This window comes from Sinocyclocheilus anshuiensis, unplaced genomic scaffold, assembly GCF_001515605.1.
Source record: "Sinocyclocheilus anshuiensis isolate Anshui unplaced genomic scaffold, SAMN03320099.WGS_v1.1 scaffold135, whole genome shotgun sequence".
Lineage (NCBI taxonomy): Eukaryota > Metazoa > Chordata > Actinopteri > Cypriniformes > Cyprinidae > Sinocyclocheilus > Sinocyclocheilus anshuiensis.
In genome coordinates, this window is record NW_015552564.1 from 325,337 (window position 1) to 337,538 (window position 12,202).

The window sequence follows — 12,202 nt, forward strand, 5'->3', positions numbered from 1 at the left end:
AACAACAACTTACTTACACATAGTAAGAAATGGTTATAAAAACTGAAACAGAAGCGAAACAAGTAATAGGAAAGAGGAGAAATAAAAAGCGATACTTATCCTTTGCCGGTGTCCCTGCCCGGTGGAGTCGCACGGTAGAGTCGATGGTCTTTACACTCTTTGGTCTTCACACGAGGAGGCTTTCACGCGACCGCTGTCGCGGTAAATTAAGCTTTTTTATACCCGTCTAACTAAATTAATTCAGCTGGACACACTTTCCTTATTTTTTCCACAACAAATGGCCAAGCAAGCGCAGACACTGACAAGATACACGATACAGAACGAGACCAAACGCGATATCAGCACGTCTCCACAAAGTAAACAAAACAAGCAATAACAAAACAATATATATATATATATTTTTTTGCTATTTTATTAAAGTTTTCAGAGGTACATCAATAACAATTACAATTTTAACAATATTTCAAGTGTAATTTATGAGATTTGTTGCATTTTGAACCCAATTTTTCTTTGTAAAAGGCAAAAAGTTGATCATACAGATTAAGGATTCATTAGTTCGAATAAACACTGAACCAAAAACTATCATAACATCTTAATTGATAATTCAGTATTCTTGATTTTAGACAAAACATACCATGTTTTGGTTGTGACTGCACATTTTCGGTTGTGACAGTAATGTTTTGGTAGCAACCACATCTCATTACAGAATTTTAACTCGCATACTAACTGAAACGTAGTAAAATTTTGTTTATTTCCCCCAAATAAAGGATTATGTGTTCCCTTTTGTCACTACCGAAACAATGATGGCATGTTTCTGTCGTGACTGTTACGGTAGTGACAATTTTAGATGCTTTTTGGCACAGTTGTATGCACATAAAAACTCCATTTTATGGAATAACACCCCTAAAAAAAAAATGATGTCACAACCGAAACTTCACCGAATATTTCGGTCGGGACTGTTTCAGTAGTGATAATTTTAGATACTTTTGAACCTAGCTCAAAGATGCTAATCAGCACATGGTTAGCTAGCCGAGTTCTGAACAGTGGTACACAAAAACTAAATGTTATCGAATAACACCCCAAAAAAAGTGTGCTTAATTGCAGAAAAAAGGTGTTTGGAAGTGACATTCCTTAAAGTTACAGACTTTTGAACACATTTATCTCAAAATGATGGGACCTATCTATGTACTTAAAATCAGTCTCAGCCAATGGACTAAAACATACACTTTTTCCATTGTGACATTTTTATTTTTACATAAAGTTTCATAATTTACAAAGAAATTGAACTTAATTTTATTTATTTGTTTAAATATATCTTTTAAAAACAATATAAATTTCATAAGTTGAAATGTAAGGGTTAAGGTTCAGGACAGGTATATATAAAACAACTCTATGTTTGTGTACATAAAACAGATATTACTAAACAAAAATCCAACTTTTTTAAAAAAGGTAAAAAAAAAATTAGATGTCAAGTCAAGTCAAGTCACCTTTATTTATATAGCGCTTTTAACAATACAGATTGTGTCAAAGCAACTGAACAGCATTAATTAGGAAAATAGTGTCAATAATGCAAAATGACAATAGTAAACAAATTTTTCAGTTAAAGACAGTTCATCATTGAATTCAGTGATGTCAACATCCAGCTCAGTTTAAATAGTATCTTTGCAATCAAGTCAACGGTATCGCTGGAAATGAAGTGTCCCCAACTTACACAAAAGATGTGTAAAATAATACAATAATATAATATAATTATCTTCTTGTTCATGATGTTGCAAACAGTAGTTATAAGACAGTGTATTTGTAGTCATGTGCGTTTAATTATATACAATACAAAATAAACATTCCATAAAAAATTATAATAAAATATCTCAATTTCAGTACTGCTTTAAATAAAACTAAAAATTTTAAGCATCACAACTAAAGTACTCATCAGGAGGCAGTTCCAGTTTTATCAGTTTTGAATTGAAAATAATTCTAAATATAAAAAACAAGCAATTTGAAGACAAAAATGCAATGCTACATTATATACAAATGACAAAAATAATCCAGTCTCTAGGAAGAACAATGCCATCTTTAAATGCAATTTGTCAGCCTTAGTAGTAAATTCAAACAATTTATAAAATTAAAAAAAACAATCGGTTTTAACTGCAGGTAACACAGTCAAAGGTCAAGATTAATGATTTCAGAATATAGTTTCCAACTCTAATAGGTTGTTGGTGCTGAAGGCCCAGTCAAGCTGAGAGAGAGAGAGAGAGAGAGAGAGAAAGAAAACATTCATAATTTTTGTTAGATTCATATGGCACATATGCACTATTAGGACATTAAAAAACAACAACAACAAAAAAAGCTATAGTCTATGTACCACTGCTGATTGTCCATGACTTGGCACTCTATTAGAAGGTGTTTGAACACAACATTTAAATAATCATTGAAATATCCCTTATAACCAGTCTCAGGATAAATAAAGGCCTTTGTGATTCCACTTTTTATAAAATAAAAAAAACAATCGGTTTTAACTGCAGGTAACACAGTCAAAGGTCAAGACTAATGATTTCAGAATATAGTTTCCAACTCTAATAGGTTGTTGGTGCTGAAGGCCCAGTCAAGCTGAGAGAGAGAGAGAGAGAGAGAGAGAAAGAAAACATTCATAATTTTTGTTAGATTCATATGGCACATATGCACTATTAGGACATTAAAAAACAACAACAACAAAAAAAGCTATAGTCTATGTACCACTGCTGATTGTCCATGACTTGGCACTCTATTAGAAGGTGTTTGAACACAACATTTAAATAATCATTGAAATATCCCTTATAACCAGTCTCAGGATAAATAAAGGCCTTTGTGATTCCACTTAAAAATAAAAACACTTACCACTGCTGCTCAGGAACATCAAAGATGTCAAGATTGTGTCCTCCATCACATCATCTGTGCTTCTGGTTTAGGATTCTATTACAACAAACAAATCTACAGTTACAAGCCCAATTTTATTTTAATGTAATTTTGCCAATGCCTTTCCACTACATTTCAGATGTTGCTTAATATTACGTAAATCAAAAATTTACCCAACAACGCTTCAGTCAGGAAGTTGGATCCAAGACTCTTGGTTGATCTGGTGCTCAGCTTGTTGGCCTTGTTTTCATTATAGTGGTGAATGATGTTCCTCATTTGAAACAGATGTGTTGACGGCAAAGACATGTTCAAAAAGTAGTCGTTCTTCTTCATTTGAGCAAACAGTTGCTCTGAAATCTGACTACTGACTCTGTCAGCCAGCTGAGGCACGAGGGTGAGCTTCCTCAGAACATCTCCATCTGTGCTGCCTTCATGAGAATGGTCACAAAGTACGTAATGGTCAGCTGCACCCGTCACTGGGTGTCCATGAGGATCTGTCCCTCTGGTTTTTTCATCCAGCCAGGGCACAGACACTTTCAGCTGTCCACATCTGGCCAGTTCTTTGTTAGCTTGAGTGGGTTCCACCAGGCATCCTTCAAATGGAGAGATGGGTAACTTTTCTGGTGCCCTTAGATTGGTGTGTTTTGCAAGAGCCTGTGCAAAGTCATAAATTATGACATTAGGCATATGATGCCATGATAATAGCAAATCAGCAAAATCTTGAGGGCCCTCAGCTCGAAGATTACATTTTAGGCTGTAAAAAATTCCACAGGGGCACATAATGACTCCCCAGCCTCCTAATAAAAGACAGAACAACACACAAAAGAGAAGAAAAAACAAACAAACAATTGAATAGGTTAATGACAAACTGAAAGAGGAAATGGAAATTTCTTCTAATATTTAAATCTAAATCTTGTATTAAAATACTTTTGAAATATTTAAAAATACACTTAAGTGAGTGAGTGACGTGTGGCCAAGTATGGTTACCCATACTAGGAATTAGTGCTCTGCATTTAACCCATCCTTAGTGCGCACACACAGCAGTGAACACACACACCGTGAACACACACCCAGCTATGCCCTGCCTCTCTCAAACGCTTCGTTTTCTACAAAGTCTACAAAGAGAGACGCTGTCTCTCTCTCTCTCACACACACACACGCGCGCGCACACATACACACACACACACACACACGATGCGCAAAACTCCGCATTTGAACAGTCAATAGCAAATACTTAAACTAGTAACAAAACATACTTACAGTGGCTGATTCAGAAGCGCCAGATTGTCATAGCAAAGTCAGAATTACCTCCTCTCCTAGGTTCATGAAACGGTCGTCCATAAAATGCATTGCTGTTCTGTTGTAAGTGATCTTAAAGATTCCTAAATGCATCTACTTTCGGAAGGCCAAATAAAGTGCTTTTGCTTTCACCTAGAAACACACAGCGTCTCCCTGACATGGCTGCTTCAACACTAACTGCGGTTACTGAAACCACGCCTTCTTTCTTTGCATGCACATTTGGGCGCATTATGCAAATATTCCCACATAGTGACCTAGATATGTGGGGGCGTGTTAGAACGAGCCGTTTTAGGGGGGTGTGGCAGAGTCTTAACTTTGATAAAGAATATCTCTTTGGGTTTGAGACTTTAGTCTTTGCAACTTCAGGGATCGTATCTATTCACGAACAGCTTGTAACACTCCAAAATCACTTGATTTCCCATCATATGACCCCTTTAAGCGACAACTGTTTTTAACATTAATAATAATAAGAAATGTTTCTTGAGAACCAATTCAGCTTTGCCGTCACAGGAATAAATTACATTTTAAAACTTATTCAAACAGAAAATAGTATTTTTATTGTAATATTTCACAATATTAGTGTTTTATTGAATTTATAATAAAATTAATGCAGTCTGTGAGAGTGAGAATAAGAGACTTTCAAAATCAAAAACAAAACAAAACAAATCTTTCTGACCCAAACTTTTGGACATGCATTCTTTAGAAGGTAAAACGTGCTTTTACAAAAGCTATGAATTACTAATTCATAAATATTTTATGGGGAAATAATATTTTTTAACTATGTTTGCCTTGTCATTAAAAGGTCAACATCTCTGAATGTTGTTCACACCTACTGACTTTGATTTGGCAAATAATCTTTTTTTTTTTTTTATGTTAGAAGCACTAATTAATTCCACAATACCACACATTTACAGGAATAGAGTTAAAACAGTAGAGTAAAAATTTAACTCACCAGAGGCACTCCAGATTTTTGAACAGATTTTGTCATATGTTTGCTTGGATTTCAATTCATTGTACAATCTAAGAAGGAGATCGCTGCGAGATCCAGTGGAGTCCACATCACATTCAATGCATAAAGTTCGAATCACGTCATCCTATCAAAACCAATATTATTTCACAAATGTTCATTTGAATGCAACTCATTTATTCAAAGCCATTGAAAGTGTTGTTCTACTAATAAAGCAAAGCTTCTGTTTGAAAAGTTCTTCTCCGAGTCTTTCCTCTGTAACTGTCATTTTTAAAATCTCTGATGAAGTGTGGACTTTCTCAAACTCCGTGTTTAGCACAGTGTCTGAGTGACGTGTGTTTTTGCCAATCCAAGGAGCCCAGAAGTGATAACTTGGCGGTACTGCAAATGGATTGTGTTCGCCATCTAAAACAGCAGAAGAAAAAAATAAATAAAAATCAGAAGATGCATTCTTTTCAAAAGTTTACTATATAGTGTAATATGCACTATATGCATGTACTCGCAACAAATCCTCGACAGGTCATCTCTTTGGACAGTGACTCCCAGAACTCTTCCAGACTGACCTCCCCTTTAAAATTCTCTGGAGGCTTTTCAATGTCATTTTCTGAAAACATAACATGAGTATTTTACTATGACAAGTACAACATGTCAAAAGAGTATTAAAGGATTAAACTGGCAAATGAACAGCATTACAATTTTTATACCAGATAATGGAGAAGCAGTCTGTTTGTGTACACCCATGAGTACCACCGGAGGATGATCGCCACAGGTGGGGCATGAATACTTGTATTCATGATCTGTGAGGGCTTCAAACTGCAAATAAGCATCCAGCATTGTGTCTGGAGGTGGAAACTCCACTCCTGTCGTAAGTTGTAAAAACTCAGCTGCTCTGCTCACTGAAGCATGGACCTAGCGAAAATATTGGTTGATAGTGATACAGTGTTAATTTTGACAGCAAATTTTGATTTAGTTTTAGTCATAGTCTTTTGAAAACTAATATTAGTTTTAGTCATATTTTAGTCACCTGAATTGTTTTTAGTTTTAGTCTAGTTTTAGTCGACTAAATATAATAAGTTTTATAAATGTAAATGTAGTTGGCTAAAATCTAATGGGTTTAGTTACAGTGCATTTATTCCCAAATTCCCAAACTGATTATATAGGTTTGATATGAAGGTTTTATCATGATAGACACCTATTTAACTGCGGTGACACAAAACATGACTTTATGTTAAAATTAAATAAAACCACTTCTCATAAAGAACAAGAACATGGTCTTCTTTTTAATTAAATACCAATGGTTATATAGACTAATTATGCATTCTTTACTTTTTAACCATATTCTTCATTCTTTCAAGCAGACATATTTATTTCCATAAATAAATTTAGATTAATCTTTAGGGCTACTAAAGTTTTTCAGTCAAGAGTGGTGCGTGATTTTCTTTCTTTCTTTTGTTGCTTGATTAACATCAGTGACTCGGACAATAGCAACTAGATTAGGCTGCTGTCCCTTTAAAACCGAATGCACGTTCTCCCTACTGTTTACGTTCACTTAAGACGTAGTCAACTGTGTTTACGTGAATACTCATCAAAACGGACAATTCGACATCATTTTGTGTGTAATTGTGAGACGCGCTTTCTGTGTGTGTATGCTTCAGTGTCTGCGCTCAGAAAACCGGACCGAATTGAGTTCTCTTTTGCGTCGTCAGATTTATCTATAAATGTCTGCTCTTCTCTTACTCCCACATATTGACATTTTTAAACGTTTTATGCGACGTGCAGCAAGTGTATGTTAGCTTAGGGCTGGGCGATATAGCTAAAAACATTAATCAACGATATAATGTTTCATATCGTTCGGTATCGATAATTATTGACATTTTTTATAACCTTTTTTAAAACAAAAAGCAATAGAACTTTTTTTTTTATTTATCCACTGTATTTATAATTAACACAATTTATTGAGACAAACAACAATTTTTTTTTTAAGAATCAAACAATAAAAATTAAACAAATATCTAATTTCTATTGTTTTATATGCAGATTAAATAGGTCTTTATTGTATAGGTCTAATTGTCTCCCGAGGCCACAGGAGGGCGCATTGAGCAAAATAATGCTGCGCATTTAGCAAGTAACTCTATAAAAACGTGCATTACGTCTAAATTCACTCACAAAAATCAAATATAATTTCATAAATTGCATAAACAATTATGAACTAAAACAGCATCATGTATTTATGCATTGCTTAATCCAAAGAGCCGAAGCGCCATTCACACAGATTGCATTTAAAAACATATAAGACGCTGTGAAAATGAATAAACCTCCACAAATTCGTGACGTGTTTTCTAAAAGTTTAAACTGTTTTAACTTTGCATGGCTTTCTATACATCTCTTCGCGCATCTCGCTCTCTCTCGGACACACTCGGCCTCTCTCGCGAACTGTCGCTCTGTCTCTCCGCGTTCGCTTCACTTTTGTCCAGCCCGACGCCTCATACATTACTGCCATCATCAGGTAGCTTGGATCAGGCTGCAATATTTCGTCGTTTCCGGTGTCTTCATGCTCAGCCCCCCGCAGAACCCTTACGTCAGAGGCCTCTGGCTGCTTGGCAACCAGATCCGAAGCCAACAACACAAGTAGAACATATCAAATACGGGTGAGTGTGTAATGTTACTGACATATGTCTTCTCTTCTGCTTTAATACGTTTAATGGTGAAAATGTTTGAAAAGTTTTTGCAGACTCCGTCATTAGTTGTATAACTTCAGAAGCGGCGCTTTTGAAATAGAAGTGTAGGCTACTCCTAACGTTAACTGCGAATAACATACAATGGAGTGTTGGAAAATACTGCTTTTTGTTTGCACGTTAGTATAGGTTGTCATCTTACCCTACTATTTTATGAATTATATGCCTATTTTTGAACAGCACATGAAATGATTCTTATCTTTGCCAGCATACTAGCAGTTGGTAAAAAAAAAAGCCTACTAACATACTTACCCATATTATTTATATGGCGCAAATAGTTAGAGTAGTATACTAACGTTAGTATGCTATTCCGAATTCGGACACTCCAGCCTCACAACCAGAGAAAACAAACATTTGAATTTGTATTTGGACTCAAAAGATAGTAGTTACTGAGAAAAACATATTTTGACAATGCCCCACGTGTGACAACTAATAACTAAAATATCCTTAATTTATCATTTTGTTTATTCTACGTTGTACTACATTAGGATTTTAGCATGTGCAGTTACATGGTGCTTGTTCCAAATGTCAGCTAAGAATGCATTTTTTGGTGTCCTGTTGCTTTGCCTCCGGCCCCATGGTTATTTTAATTAAATTTTTTTTTCCCCCGAGGAGGTGAAGACCATGCGTCGCTCAGCTGCCAAATCACGGGGCGATAAAAGCCGCACTGATTCTGTCCCAGGTAATACTGCATCGGTCCAGCCTATTGAGACCGTGGACATTGTCCCAGGCCGCCTTACAGAGTCCACCTGGACCAGCATGCTCTCCCAGGAGGAGGGTGAGGAGGCGGTGGTGGATATCATAGCAGAACTGATGGAAGAAGTGATGGACAGATGCTATCAGGTGTATCTGCAAAGACAGGTGAGAAGAAAATTCACAGAATTTTTGATAATATGTCTATTTATATAGAACTTGCTTTGTAAAAGTTCAATTCCATATGCTTGTATGCTAGTTTTGGCTGTTTTATTTATTCATAGGATGGGTTATACCATGTTATGGTTAAACAGGTCACAGAGTGTAATCATCTAGACAATACACCAGTGCTATTTTAGTATCATTGTGATATTATTATAGTTTTTATTAATATTTTTAAATATATTAATATATTTTATTATATTTTCATTTTTATTTTAAAGTTTTAGTCATTTTGTTGAGTCTGTTTTATTATTTATTTTTTTATAAATATGACTGCATATTTATAATTGTTATTTCAGTTATAGGTTTAGTTTAGTTAGCTGTGATGGATTGAAGTACAATGGATTGCATTGTTGTTTAACAACATACCAATATTTCAGCTGACGAAACATCTTTCCAAAAGACTTTAACTACACAAAAACTCCATAAAACATCATTGAAAGTTGTGAGTTTTGACAATTACATGATCTAGGACTTTTTTACAGCACAGGCCATTGTAAAGACTGCAAGCCTATCCCTCGCAGCCTCATTTTCATCCATGTAAAATGCAATATGGCGTCTAACCAGATTAAGGTCTGAATATGAATAGCTTACTTACAATGGAAAAGTTCTGAGGCATTCATTTAGCTCATACACAAACTTTCTATCTTCCAACCAGTTGATACCCTTCTCTGTGTGGTGGGCACAAAATAACCTGGTGGAGACGCTAGAATGTCTTCTCCTGAGGAGAGATGAAGGGGATGATTCAGAACATGAACTCTTTTGGCAAGAGGATCAAGAGCCCCAGCCCTGTGCGATTGATTCTTGGGCTGAAGGATCTGTACCTGTGCTTCATGCTGCTCTGGAATAGCACAAGGTAAGAAAAGTTGGGATGTAGACAGTAGGGGGTCAGGGCAGTGAAATTCTTTGACTTTAAGATGACTTTCTTAACATGTTATATTTTAGGTTTATATGACATTCCAAACAGCCTGAAGTGAAAAAGACTGGTGGACCAGACAGAGGTTTGTTATAGCTGAAACCAAAATCATGTTGCTCACAAACTGTCATTTGTTAACCCAGAAATTAAATTAAATAATTATATTAATATGTCATAATTTATTTTATATCTAATAAATAATTTCTGGAGGATCATGTGGCACTGAAGACTGGAGTAATGATGCTGAAAATTCAGCTTTGCGTCACAGGAATAAATTACATTTTAAAGTATATTAAAATAGAAAACGTTAATATTAGCTGTCAATCTCTCAGTCACTGCTTTCCGCTAACTACTGTGAGAAAAAGAAAGGGCTGAAGAAGAGAGAAAATGAAAAGAACACTGACAGATTTCTTTTGTAAACAATCTAAAGTTAAGCTCTTCTTCGGCGAGGGTTAGAATTGTGTATGCGGTGTTAAATTTTACATTCAGCTCTGCCAGTTGCACCGAACGGCTGTTTTTAAATATATTAATATATTTTATTATATTTTCATTTTTATTTTAAAGTTTTAGTCATTTTGTTGAGTCTGTTTTATTATTTATTTTTTTATAAATATGACTGCATATTTATAATTGTTATTTCAGTTATAGGTTTAGTTTAGTTAGCTGTGATGGATTGAAGTACAATGGATTGCATTGTTGTTTAACAACATACCAATATTTCAGCTGACGAAACATCTTTCCAAAAGACTTTAACTACACAAAAACTCCATAAAACATAATTGAAAGTTGTGAGTTTTGACAATTACATGATCTAGGACTTTTTTACAGCACAGGCCATTGTAAAGACTGCAAGCCTATCCCTCGCAGCCTCATTTTCATCCATGTAAAATGCAATATGGCGTCTAACCAGATTAAGGTCTGAATATGAATAGCTTACTTACAATGGAAAAGTTCTGAGGCATTCATTTAGCTCATACACAAACTTTCTATCTTCCAACCAGTTGATACCCTTCTCTGTGTGGTGGGCACAAAATAACCTGGTGGAGACGCTAGAATGTCTTCTCCTGAGGAGAGATGAAGGGGATGATTCAGAACATGAACTCTTTTGGCAAGAGGATCAAGAGCCCCAGCCCTGTGCGATTGATTCTTGGGCTGAAGGATCTGTACCTGTGCTTCATGCTGCTCTGGAATAGCACAAGGTAAGAAAAGTTGGGATGTAGACAGTAGGGGGTCAGGGCAGTGAAATTCTTTGACTTTAAGATGACTTTCTTAACATGTTATATTTTAGGTTTATATGACATTCCAAACAGCCTGAAGTGAAAAAGACTGGTGGACCAGACAGAGGTTTGTTATAGCTGAAACCAAAATCATGTTGCTCACAAACTGTCATTTGTTAACCCAGAAATTAAATTAAATAATTATATTAATATGTCATAATTTATTTTATATCTAATAAATAATTTCTGGAGGATCATGTGGCACTGAAGACTGGAGTAATGATGCTGAAAATTCAGCTTTGCGTCACAGGAATAAATTACATTTTAAAGTATATTAAAATAGAAAACAGTTTTGAATAATATCAACAAAATACAAACTTCAAAGATTATTGTGGTAGGTACTGACTATAAATAAATGTCTCAACAGAACTACTCCACCTTCAACCTGCTACCGCTCAATGCCAATAGAGTGATGATACCGAATTATTCACGAAAACTGAAGAAAATCTGACTTCCTTAAAACTCAGTCCAAACATAAGCAAAGGAACTCAAAAGAAGCAAGTCTCTGATCTTCTTATGGTATAATTGCCTCTATTGCTTGCCAAGTTTAGTCCTAATTCACTTAAGAACTAAAAAAATAATTTCATTTGGGTCTCTCAGCCTCAAAACACTGACTCATCAAACACAGTTTGGGCCTGAGGTGAGGAAACAGTGATCCCATGAGCTCCAAACACTCATGAACTGATGTTGTAGCCCTTAGGCCACAGCTGGTAACAGACCAGAACAGTGGGAACCAAGGCTGAAAAACAAAACAAAAAAACAGTCATCTTACCCTACTATAAAATATGAAATAAATAAATGAATGACATGTACTGAAGCATCCCTCTGCGGACAATGTAAAGACATTTCTTACTGCACTATTTTGTATTGAGTAAATCAGTGCCTTGCCTGCATTTTTCTGTGACTGTTGTGGCAGAAACACACAGTTAGACCTAATTAATCTTCGACATCTGTCTTTTATTCATACCTGCAATTCAATGAATAATTTAATGAATCCACACAATATTATTAATAATATTAACCTAATTTGGTGGTATGCCAAAGTAATTTAATTAAGTTTTTGTTTGCATAGTGTTGTTTTTTTTTCCGTCCAGCCAAAACTACACTGTTAAAAAAAAAGAAAAAAGTACTGGTCATTTTCTGCCAGGATATTATCCATTAATTTTATAGACATATCTGTTAACCCTAAAACTTAATGCAG

The 12,202-nt window shown here is 35.2% G+C and overlaps 2 protein-coding genes and 1 long non-coding RNA gene across 3 annotated transcripts; 2 read left to right on the top strand and 1 right to left on the bottom strand.

The window, feature by feature from the left end:
- Nucleotides 1-2,533: 2,533 nt before the first annotated feature.
- Nucleotides 2,534-5,270, bottom strand: LOC107664807 (uncharacterized). Its single transcript, XM_016455480.1, has 4 exons — nt 5,144-5,270; nt 3,066-3,689; nt 2,875-2,949; nt 2,534-2,607 (listed from the first exon to the last, which is right to left on the bottom strand). The coding sequence occupies exons 2-3, from the start codon at nt 3,670-3,672 to the stop codon at nt 2,942-2,944; spliced, it is 615 nt and encodes a 204-aa protein (XP_016310966.1). The 5' UTR covers nt 3,673-3,689; nt 5,144-5,270; the 3' UTR covers nt 2,534-2,607; nt 2,875-2,941.
- Nucleotides 5,271-7,718: 2,448 nt separating this feature from the next.
- Nucleotides 7,719-9,856, top strand: c20h2orf81 (chromosome 20 C2orf81 homolog). The gene is made up of 4 exons (XM_016455482.1): nt 7,719-7,806; nt 8,509-8,754; nt 9,467-9,664; nt 9,754-9,856. Exons 2-3 carry the CDS (start codon nt 8,518-8,520, stop codon nt 9,656-9,658), a joined length of 429 nt encoding a protein of 142 aa, XP_016310968.1. The 5' UTR covers nt 7,719-7,806; nt 8,509-8,517; the 3' UTR covers nt 9,659-9,664; nt 9,754-9,856.
- An 872-nt stretch (nt 9,857-10,728) lies between these two features.
- Nucleotides 10,729-11,994, top strand: LOC107664808 (uncharacterized). The gene is made up of 3 exons (XR_001631491.1): nt 10,729-10,923; nt 11,013-11,068; nt 11,369-11,994. It is a non-coding gene; the product is annotated as an uncharacterized LOC107664808 (long non-coding RNA).
- The last annotated feature ends 208 nt before the right edge of the window (nt 11,995-12,202 follow it).

What these genes read in the sequence shown, in the direction of transcription:
- c20h2orf81 (XM_016455482.1), top strand. Translation starts at nt 8,518, where the DNA reads ATGCGTCGCTCAGCTGCCAAATCACGGGGCGATAAAAGCCGCACTGAT. An exon ending in AGGTGTATCTGCAAAGACAG is followed by an intron (nt 8,755 to 9,466) that starts GTGAGAAGAAAA and finishes TCTTCCAACCAG; the next exon opens with TTGATACCCTTCTCTGTGTG.
- LOC107664807 (XM_016455480.1), bottom strand. Translation starts at nt 3,672, where the DNA reads ATGTGCCCCTGTGGAATTTTTTACAGCCTAAAATGTAATCTTCGAGCT.